The sequence below is a fragment of the Gastrolobium bilobum genome, unplaced genomic scaffold (genome assembly GCF_033153095.1).
Source record: "Gastrolobium bilobum isolate Gb01-03AN ecotype WA unplaced genomic scaffold, APGP_CSIRO_Gbil_v1 utg776, whole genome shotgun sequence".
Taxonomy (NCBI): Eukaryota; Viridiplantae; Streptophyta; class Magnoliopsida; order Fabales; family Fabaceae; genus Gastrolobium; species Gastrolobium bilobum.
In genome coordinates, this window is record NW_026899202.1 from 541396 (window position 1) to 552859 (window position 11464).

At 34.4% G+C, this 11464-nt stretch overlaps 1 protein-coding gene across 1 annotated transcript; it reads right to left on the minus strand.

The window, feature by feature from the left end:
* On the minus strand, nucleotides 1-3086 carry LOC133288238 (WAT1-related protein At4g08290-like). Its single transcript, XM_061485955.1, has 7 exons — nucleotides 2878-3086; nucleotides 2659-2721; nucleotides 1335-1451; nucleotides 869-1112; nucleotides 613-771; nucleotides 368-519; nucleotides 1-148 (listed from the first exon to the last, which is right to left on the minus strand). The coding sequence occupies exons 1-7, from the start codon at nucleotides 3084-3086 to the stop codon at nucleotides 1-3; spliced, it is 1092 nt and encodes a 363-aa protein (XP_061341939.1).
* Nucleotides 3087-11464: the final 8378 nt, after the last annotated feature.

Sequence of the window (11464 nt, forward strand, 5' to 3'; positions counted from 1 at the left end):
TTATTTATTAGTTGCTGAAGTAATTGGCAGCTGTTGTGTTTCTGTTTTATTTGTCGTTGCTAATGGTGGTGTGAGCTCTGCATCATCTTTTCCTTTACCCCACACAACAGAGTAAAGACCCACTGCGATAATGATGCCTCCAACGATACTATGATCAATGATTAGAGAGACAAAGAGCATCATTCAGAAAATTAACGAGAGATATATGTAAAGATAAATAACTATGAAGTCCGTGAGTATTCACAATTTGATAGAATTATATGTAAATATCATAAAAATTAAAAGCATAATTCAATATTTGACGTTACTTTATATAAGAGCACATGATTTAGTATATGTTTGAATTAGCAATAGAATAATGAAATACCTTCCCAGATAAATGTGTTCTCCTAGAAGGAAGGAACTCAAAGCAGCAACGATGATCATGCAAAGAGGATTAAAGGATGTTACGAACACTGGTCCTCTGCTTTGCATTACCAACCCTTGTATATAATATGCTATTCCTGAACTCATTATTCCCTGCAATTTCGAAAATTTTATTATGACTAACCAATATATATATATCAATTTATAGATTAGGGAATTAAGATGAAAGTAAATTATTGTACTAACAGTGTAGAGAGGACCATAGAGTCTATAGTCCAAACCGATAGCCCATGCCCGAGAGTTATGATCTGCTACAAGCGCAACCACGGCACTTTGCAATGCACCCATCAAACATATCAAGGATGATAATGATAGTTCCGCAGGGTACTTTCTCACCGTTATGGACTGCTCTTATACGTTCACATTTTATTGTACATTAGAGCATAACAATATTCATTCACATTCCTAATTAATTTGATATATTATATTAATTCATAACTACCTGCAAAATGTAGAAAGAAGACCAAGCCACACAACCAAGGCATATAAAGAGAGTTCCTTTGACCCAGTTTGTGTGACTCTGAGGAGAGAGACTTCCATCTTGCTGGTGTGTTGTGTTTGAATGATGAAATAGGTGCATTTGAGGGCCTTTGTAAAGGGTCATTAACAAAGCCCCACCAAAGCTTACCAATGTTCCAATCACCTTCGCTTGACTGCGTAACTCTTTGATTTTTACACGCTCTAACCTGACACAATACAATATAGTATACATAATTTTCCAACAGAGATTGTTGGGAATACACTGTCCATTAAGATTGCATTGTTTTGTACTTGCACATATTATAAACACTAGTCATAAATCAATTAAGAAATAAGCTGATATCGTAAGGCTATGCATAAGTGTCAAGATAATTTTCAAAGAATTGTTGAAAGAAAAGTAAATTTATCTTCAGTACATTGAACTTCACCTGAGGATTACTGCGAGCACAAAGGTTACAGAGGGTACGGCATTCATAACAGCAGAGGCAAATGAAGCCGAAGTGTATTGCATCCCCAAGAAAGTGAAGCCTTGGTCAATCACTGGCCTATAATATCAAATACATAGGACAATTATCAACAGGCACAAAAATTGCCGTAAGTTTGACTAGAGTACACAAAATTCACTCTTCTCAGTTTTTTCATGTCTACATGCTAATTTCTTATATTCGAATCTTAACTAACCTTCATCCTTTCTCTTTCTTCTTAAAGGGGCGTTTGGTTAAGGAATTTTTTTTGGAATAGTAGAGAATGTAATAGATAGAGAAATGATTGGAAAGTGAGATAGGTAGAAAAAAGTTGTTTGGTGGAGAAAAGTTTTACTGGGAAAATTAGGTAACTTTATGAAATCAACAGTGCATTAAAAGTGAGATAACCGGTTTTTCAAAAAATTCCACCTTCAAATTAGGTTTCTAAACAGTGCGGATATCTATGTTTCTCATAAATCCATACAAATTGCATAGATGGATTTTTGGTGAAAATATGTTGAAACAAACATGGTGTTTCTAAAAGTCATACTTGAGAAACATAGATATCTCTTGAAAAACTCCAAACCAAACACCACCTAAGATTCTGATCTAATGGTATTGGAAAGAAGTAGATAGGGTAGGTATATAAACGGCAAACATAATAACTAGAGAAGTCATGGGTCGAATTGAACTGAATTTTTTGAAGAACCGAATTGATTTGGTTTAAATGGTTCGGTTCAAAAATGTTCGATTCGGTTGGAAGCAGTTCCTTTCGGCTCAAAATTAATTCGGGTCGACCCTATTCTGAAAAGAAAATAAAATAAAAATTAAAGAAATAAAGTAATAAAATTCAATTTTGTTCGGTTCAAAAATGGTTTGCTTCGATTCAAAAACGATTCGGTTTTAAAAACCAGTTCAGTTCATAAACTGATTTTTTAAAAATTAGTTCGGCTCATGAACTGGTTTTTAAAAACCAATTATTTTAAATGCAATTCAGTTCAGTTCACAGTTCGGTTTGGTTTTTTTGATTATTTTTCACATCACTAATAATAACGTGACACGTTACATAAACCCATTCCCTCCATCTTTTTCTCTAATAATGAAAAATATGTTACGTGGATAACAAGTTAAATTAATATAGTTATTAAAGTTGTGGGGTGTGATTGAAATAAAGTAGTTGAGGTGGTGCCTACGTAAATAGGTCTAAACTAAACGGGTTCTTCTCCAAATTCTCGTGTATGTTATATGTCATGTTAGTAGTACTAGTACATAAGTTTCGGATAATTACTCCAGAAATCCAAGAGCTAGTATCTGTATGAAGACAGAGATTGTCATCTTTGGCCTAGTTTTCCTGCAAAAATTGTATTAAGATTGTTATTAAAACAAAGTAAACTCCATATTTTGTGACGGATATTGACTATGTGCTCAAAAGAATAGCCTCAGATATATCTGCTTCTAAAAAGCATAAGAGTAAGTGAAACCAAAAGTACCACAAAATGAGTAGCACCTTTCAAATATCAATGCAAAAGGAGCGAGGGCAAATGCAGCAATGGCATTGCGATAGACAATGAACACCAAACGACTCATTCCATGATTCAGACTTGCCTTGGTGAATATGTATGTTCCAGCCATCCCAAATTGCAACCCCACAGTTAACAAATAAGGCTTTGCCTGGTTGCACATTTTGCCAAAACTGGCACCACATATTTTTTCCATTACTGTGTTTGAGACAATATAATAAATGTTGCTATATGCATGAAAAGTTGAAGACCCTATGCTATCGAGTGTATGAAATGGCCTTCCTTATAAACACCAAGAGCGAGGATTAAGACAAAACCCACTATGCAGAGCACTTAGATAAGTTTTTAAGTATCCGAGACCACTGTTTAAAGTTCTGCTTTTGCATTCGTATAAAGTTTCCACTAAACAACAGTGAAAAGCTATAATGAGTCAGAATACACTTTGGCAGCAGCATAATTTTTCATCAAACCACAGTTTTTTGCTTAGAATTAGTATCACAACTAGCTAGCTCTAAAAGGCTTCTAATTACTATCTGATCAAACATATTAACTGTTTCAAACTTTTTGTTTGCAATCTCAACAATTTTTCAGTGTAGTAGCGAATAGAGTACACTAATGTTTAGTGCAAGTTATAATAAAGCTGTGGGTTAGTTTATCTCTAACGGTGTCAGATACACAATCTATGGGATCCATTGTATTGATTGGACTTCTCTTTTAATTGTAGCCAAGCACGATTTGCCTTGCGTATCATTAGTGGGGTTCAGTTTTATTATATCATCCTTTGCCAGATTACCTCTTAAAAGTTTTATCAAGAGATCATTATGGTTTCATAGTATATTAAAAGTTTTGCGTATCATTATGGCTAAGCTAGGCAAGCATAACAAGTGGTTCTGACAATGTTACAACCAAAAGCCTTAAGACATTAGGTTCATGGATCCATCCTCTTATATCCACTTCACTTAACCTATTACTAACCAATGTGGGACTCATCACATTTGAATATCCTAACAATCTCCTCCTCAAGTGTGAAACTCACAATTGGTATGCTCATCCTCAAACGAGTACTCAAGTCCAAAGTACTCGACACGCCTCCTAGCTAAACATCTGGCTAGCCCGAGTCCAACCCGACTATAATACCACTGTCAAGCAGGTCCAAGAAGAGCCCATGGCAAGGGACAACCATCAATAGCTAAGCTAGGCCAACCGTATCAAGTGGGTCCGACATCACATCTCAACCCAAAACTTTAAAGCATTGGGTTCATGGGTCCATCCTTTTATATCCACTTCACTTAACTCATTACCAACAATGTGAGACTCATCACATGTATTTTGTACTTGGTAGTAGAGAACAACACCTTGAAAACTGGCCATTTAAAGTTATGGCTATTTATGTATTTATTTGTTTTTTTTATCTATTTAGTGGATGGTTTCGAAGCATAGCCATTTCGAGGACAATTCTCGTCTAGTTAGCTGTATAACTAAAGAAAGTGTAGTCAAAGTCACTAGGATTAGTCTAGTAGTGGGTGTGAATAATTATGTAATAGGTTGATGTTCAATTTCTCAATGTATCAAAAAAAAGTTGTCACAAATAACTGATAACCACTGAAAACATTTTTCTTTTATATTATATTTAAGTTCATTGATAACTCAATTAATCCAATTCTAATCGGATAGGATCATATAGATGGTAAAGTCATCTTTATTAAGTTTTAACATAGCTACTTTCCTTAAGACTCTAACTCAATACCACTAGTTAAGTTAGAACAACCTTTTCCCAATTATTCCACCGAAAACATGAATTAACCAATAGCAATAGCTAAACCGATTTGGCTTCCTTCGGAAATCGCATGTAGACCTTACTTAGCTGAAGCGGTCAATATTGTGAGGTTTTGGTATCAATCGCTTAGAAGACGTGGAATATAGTCATATTATACATATAACATATGTTTACAAAAGTATACGGTGGCCTAATGCGTAGCTCAGCAATTAGGATAAGGGAGAAAAGGAGAAAGGGAGCGATCGTTAAAGATCAATTTGAAGAAAAGAAAAAAAGAAAAGGACAATTCCAAAATAATGGGCAGAAGAATGTGAAAAACACCAAGAATGCAAATGGGAGTCTAATACCATACAAAGAACGACCTATCTGCTGAGAAAGTGAACAATATCACTATCTGTTGCTTTATTGTAGTCAAGACGTCTGGTCAAGGGAAAAATACCATTATTGATTCTTTTCAATTCATTAAAAGTACTTGGCCTTTAATATCTACTAACTAGTCTTGTCCCTGGTGCGTGACACATAAGAAACCTCTACAACAATTATGTTTCCTTCTACCAATAATAAACTTCAATCTTTTTTATCAATCAGTTTCATGGGAACCATTATGAAGGATGTGCACACACGAAAATATTGATTGAATATTATTAAAGGCTTGGAATATAATCATATCATATGTTTAAAAAAGAATATGGTGGGCAATTGCATAGCTCAACAATTAAGATAAGACAGGAAAAAAGAGAGAAAAACAGAAGAGGGCAATTCAAAAATAATGGAGAAAAGAGAAAAGAGAAAAGAAGAGAACAATTCTAAAATAATGAGTAAAAGAGCGTGAAGAAATGCAAAAAGGAGTCTCGTAACCAAACAAATAACGACCTATCTCCTAAGAGAACCAAAAAAATAAAACTAAGCTCTTGCATTATTGTGGTCTAGACATCCGGTAAGGGAAATACCATTATTGATTCTTTTCAGCTGATTAAAAGTGCTTTCCTTTTTAGGGTTCCATTTTTTTCATGTTAGATGGAAAAAAGTTATCTTCGGCTAGGGATGTAAGTGAGTTAGGTCGGCTTACAGGGATCTATAATCTAGCCTATATCAGGTCAAGTTCGACCTATTACATACAGTCAAGTAGAATAGGTCCGAATTTTTTTTAAAAAAAAACTATTTAAAAAGCAGACCATAAGCTTTTTTTTACATGTTGGGCCAATAAACCTACAGGCGAGCTTATATCATATTATTTATTTTAAATTAAATAAAATAATATTATTTATAGTAATACCAAATGGTGATATTTTAGTTGGTGCATGTGAATTGAGTAAATGGTGGAAGGACCTAAGTTCGATCCTCCACCAATATTATCTTTGGAAGTGGTAGAAGATCTATATCAATCTCTACAGTAGCATCAGAATTAACATTTAGTGCTGGAAGAAGAGTTATTGATGCTTATCGTTCTAGCTTGAGTGAAGATACCATCCAAGCTTTAATATATGATGAAAATTGACTACGTAATAAGTATGACTTGAAGAAAAAACAAAACGTATAAAAAAGTTTTTTGTTTTTAATCTTTCTTTCTTTTTTCTATTCTTTATTCTTGTTTTTTGTTTTTTACATTTACAAATTGATTGCCAACTTATGTAAACTTGGAATTGTATTTGCAGGGGACAAACAAACGATGATGAGAAGTTTTTGGTGACTACAAGCATCATAATGCATTTGTTGGATCCATGCAGTTATTTTAATTTACTTAGTATGGATTGATTTGTTGAATCTAATGAAATAAATGTTATTTAATTTGGGCATTTTGCTTCTGAAAGTGACTTAAAACATATTGTGATAAGTTGTTGTTGTGATTCATGATTTTGTTTGAGCGTTGAAATTGTGGTTTTTATTTTAACAACAAAATTTGAGTATTTTGTAAATTTGATTCATGTTCTACTTGAAAGTTAAAAATTAACATGCTAACAAGACAGGTCGGCTAACAGTTAGACTTGTACTATACTATCGGGTCAGGTCAAATTAATATTTTTTAGCATAGGCTTTTCAGGATAAAGCTAGGCCCAGCTAGGGTTGGCAAAATGGGTCAACCCGGCCCAACCCGCATTTGACCCGAAAAAATCGAGTCGGGTTAGGGTTGGCTCGAAAAAAAAATCGAGCCAGAAAACCCAACCCAACCCGACCCGAGCCGGGTTAGGATTGGCTCGCGGGTTGGCTCGAAAAAAACTTGAGAGCTGGCTCGAAACATTGGATCACGGGTTAGCTTGAAATAATGCTTGCGGGTTGGCTAGTTTTTGGCTTGCGGGTTTTTACACCAACCTCTTGGTGTGCCGTACATTTGAACTTCTCTGTCTGCTTGGCCAAGCGAATCTTTTTCAACACATACCTACCGGAGATGACATCATGAAAAGTAATAAAAATTGAAGTTGACAAGCTAGCTCTATTGAATTTGCTGGGTTTTCAATTCCAACAATTAAACACGAAAATCTCAAAATAGAAACAAAAAATTAAAAAAAAATTGAAACTTTCTTTGTTGGGTTGTCCATTATTTAATGGAAAAAAATAATCAATCACCAATCCTTCATGATGCACGGTTTAGCAGTTCACAGAAGAGGAAATAATTGAAGTTGAAAAGCTAAAAGCTATCAAATTTTATAGGCTTCAACTCCAACAATCAGACTTGTGAAGAACGAGAAAAGCGGAACCAAATGCTCCAGATCCAGTTAATCAGTAATTATAAGACCCGAACTCCAGCTTGTATAAAGTGGCAAACCCTTTCCGATTCTGAAAGGCAAATCGGCGATGTCGGTGGGTTGGTGGAAGTAGAGAACTGATGGTGGAAGGAAGAGAGAACGGTGGAAGGAAATCGGCACCGCCAGTGGGTCGGTGGAAGGAAGAAAGAACGGTGGCAAGGTGGGGGACCTAGGGCTGGGTCGTTAGGATGGGTTTGTGTGATGTGTTAATGTGTTTCCGTCCGCGTGACTCCTCTACTTGTCATTTTTAATTTTTTTTAATTAAAAAAAAAAAGACAACCCGCGAGCCAGCCCGTTTAACCTGCGGGTTGGCTCGTTCGGGTTCGGGTTGGCTCGGGTCGGGCTGAATCGAGTTGGCAGCTCATTTTTGCCAACCCAACCCGGATTGTTTTGTGCGGGTTACGAGCCAACCCGACGGGTTGGCTCGTTTTTGCCATCCCTAGGCCCAGCCCAGTTCACTTTCTCCCCTACCTCCAGCAACCCATTATAGCTGTGTACTACGGTCTACGGGCAGTACATAGTTATAATGGTAAAATTATTTTTTCTTTCTTCGTGACGTCAGCCGATAATGTCTGATGATAGAGAAAAGCAAAATAGCTTTAAGGAAAATAATTATCTCATGTTGCATGAGATAATTATCTCATGTAACAGAGACAAAATAGTGGGGTCCACTATTTTTTCTTTTTTTTCTTTTTTTGAAAAAATAGTGGACTCATTATCTCTTTTTTTGAGAATAATAGATCCCTAGCTTTAATATTATAATTATGTATTATCCATAGTATATAATATTTTTTTTTTTTCAAAATTTTTTTCGGACAACGTAAGAAAAGGATTTGCGTTCTTTTAATATCTATTAATCATCTTCTCCTTTGCGTGTGACACATAAGAAACCTTTACAATTAGCCTTAATAAGAGTTTATTCTACCAATAACAAACTACAATCTTTTTTATCAATCAGTGGGTGGAATTCCTTTTTATGTTTTTCAGAAATAGTTTTAGACTCGTATGCTGCATTAATTCTTATCTATCATAATCCACTAAAAATCAACAAATGAAACTTTAATGATTGAGTAGATGGGATCGCATAGAAAAAATGATGTGAAACAATTGGTCCAATTTTCTGTAATCAAATAGTGGTTAGACTTGTCGAGAATTAAGTTTTGAAGCTTAACAGAGTTCTCCATTGATTGCTACTTATTTAATTTCAAATTATACATTCGCCGTTTTCAATATGCTGTTCAATATATTTGAATCTTGGATTCCACTATATCAATAGACTCTGAAAATTTAAGATAAATAGATGCTAAACTAGATTTATTATCAAACTATTTTGAAATCAGGGCCATGTAATTGCAAGATTTTAAGGGGTGTTGTTTTGCAGGTAGTGTTGCTTCACAATCGTGTTGAATCAAATTCGATTGTGGATGAAGCTCAAGCTTCTTCGCGAGGAGCATTATGGTTCGGCTATATCAATCCTCGGTGGCTGGTTATCCTTGGTAGCACCGTTCTATTGTGTAGCTGTTAATTGTCTTTCAATAGATTAGGTTGTATTTATTCCTGCATGTGAAATTAGGATTTGGTTGGTGCATGTAATTTGGGGGTTTTGTGTTCGTGCTTAAATTGATCATTGTTTTGTGTACCTGGAACATTTTATAACCTGTTTTTCTCATTAGTGTAATTGTTCAGGGGAGTCTATTGAACATAGGAAACTATATAGTTCTTAATTTTTGAACCAAGTAAAATTCCTAGTGTACTCTTTTCAACTCTTGTATGTCTTCTTTTTTTTTTTTTTTTTTGGGTACATAACTCTTGTATGTTTTTGTTCTAAAGTTTTTGCGCTAGTAAAAGACTTATACTTTTCATTCATTTATTTTTTATATTATCTATTGGTTGATTAATTATTCGACTAGTTCAATTCAAGTTGGATAGAATCACATATACACTAAGGGGACGTTTGGTAGAGGAGATATTTTTTTTACTAGGAAAATATAATTACTGAAAAAATAGTGGAAAAATGTGTTTGGTAGGAAAGTGAAAAAAAAAGTTGTTTGGTAGGGCTAAATATTACTGGAAAAGTTGATTTAAGTTTACAAAATCTATGTTTGGTTGAAGTAAAATATTGATGGGATAATGAGTGTAAATTACGAAAAAGAGCATTTTTTATTTTTGAATATGAAAAAAAAAATGTAATCGTTGATTAAAATATTATTCAGTATATAGTTGGGGTTGTCTTGTTCTACCAAGAGAGATGAAGATAAACCTGTAACTCTGCTAGCATATGATTCAAAAGTTGCTTGATATTCAAGGACATTACCAGTTTGCATCAGTTTAGATAGAGATGCGACGGGGTCATCAAACTCCGAAGGTTCAAATTGACGTTACAAAGCTTGTGCAAAAGAGGACCAATCAGGTATAAGACCAATCAACTTTTGTTCAGTGATGCTTCTAAGTTGTTTCAAACGAGAGACAAGAACGGGCTCTTCTTCAGCACATGCAACATCACTTGGATGTCCAATTGTAGAATATTGTTGCTCCCTTATCTCTGAAATCTTTTGCTTGTTGCACACGTACAAAACAAGTGAGGAAAGAGACTCCACTTTCAATAGTAAACGAGGGATATTTTCATCTCCAACATCGCCCCCAATTCTTCCTTTCCCATCTAAGCCAGAAATACCACCCTCCTTCTGATTTTTTGGAACAGTATTTTACATCAATTTTTGCAAACGATTCACCATGCCTGGGTAAACGATTTCGCTGGTTAAATTTGTGGAACTCTTGTACCAAACATGCTAAGATGAAAATACCACTTGAAGTTACCTAGGTATCTAAACAGAAAACCTATACCAAACGCCCCTCAAAGTTCTCCTTATTAAGTATTAACACAGCTGTGTTTTCAAAAATTCAAATTTGAAATCACTAATCTAGCTAAAACAACTCCTTACCAATTGATCAATATACTTGTGCTTTATGTTAGAAATCAAACTCAATTTGAATTTCTCCACCACCAATCTAGATTAGCCTACAATTATCAAAACTGATTTGCTATACCAATCTAGAAACTTACGGAAACTTGTAGAAGTTTGTAGAAACTTATGGAATCTTCTAGAAACCTATGGAAGCTTCTAGAAACTTAAGAAAGATTGAAAAAATTAAGAGAAGAATCTAGAGACATTGAAGAATGAAGAAACTAAGAGAAAGATCTAGAAGCCAATGGAAGATGAAGAAGAATCTAGAGTATTCTAGATACCTCACAAGGCAACTATAAATAGGAGTACCTACCTCTAAGTTGGAAGCAACAAGTGGAGAAGTAACAATAAGTGAGAAGTAGCAACAAGTTTAGAAGAACTGAGAGAATAAATAGTGGAAGTGGATATAAGTCAAAGTAATTTTAATAAAATGCAAGTGTGTGAAAGTAAATGTAATGAGTTTCTGTAAATAAAAGTTGTATGCTTTATTGTTCAACACTTTATTTTTATTTTTTTATTTTATTTATTTTTTAGTAAAGTTTACACTTTTTATTTGAACTCTTCGAAATGCGAGCTATACACTTTCAGAAACTTTTTTTATTAGCGAACGAAATTTCATGTTAACCCCTCTAGTAAAGAGTAGGCTCAAATTATCTAGTGAGGAGAGCGCTAGATTCATCTAATAATAAAGCGTGCGAAAAAAGTATGTCAAATATGCGTTGCTAACATTCCTGTTACACTCTGTCCCAAAACACTAGTTTCAAATCTCCAAGTAAAATTCACGAGTGGAATTTTCATATAAAAACCCAGGTAAGCATAGGCTATATTAAAATTTCCAACTCTTGGACCAAAACACAAGTTCTATAACTCTAATTACACTCATAAGATTTGGGTATCCGAAAAAATTGGGGATGAAAAAACCTTAAATAGGTTTTTCCATATAACTCGAACGTTTTTACCTCATTTTTAAGGTTAAAATTTGTTGCACAACAAAGACAGCATGTGACTAGGGATGATAAAAATTAACACTAGAGAAGATTACACAATAATGAACATATAAAGTCACCTGTATATCTTTCCAGTTTTA

Bases quoted from the DNA above. Each gene is read 5' to 3' on its own strand.
- LOC133288238 (XM_061485955.1), bottom strand. From the start codon at position 3,086: ATGGAAAAAATATGTGGTGCCAGTTTTGGCAAAATGTGCAACCAGGCA. The intron at 772-868 runs GTAGTTATGAAT...GTATAAGAGCAG, and splicing joins CTTCTTTCTACATTTTGCAG to TCCATAACGGTGAGAAAGTA. The intron at 520-612 runs GTTAGTACAATA...TCGAAATTGCAG, and splicing joins TCTATGGTCCTCTCTACACT to GGAATAATGAGTTCAGGAAT.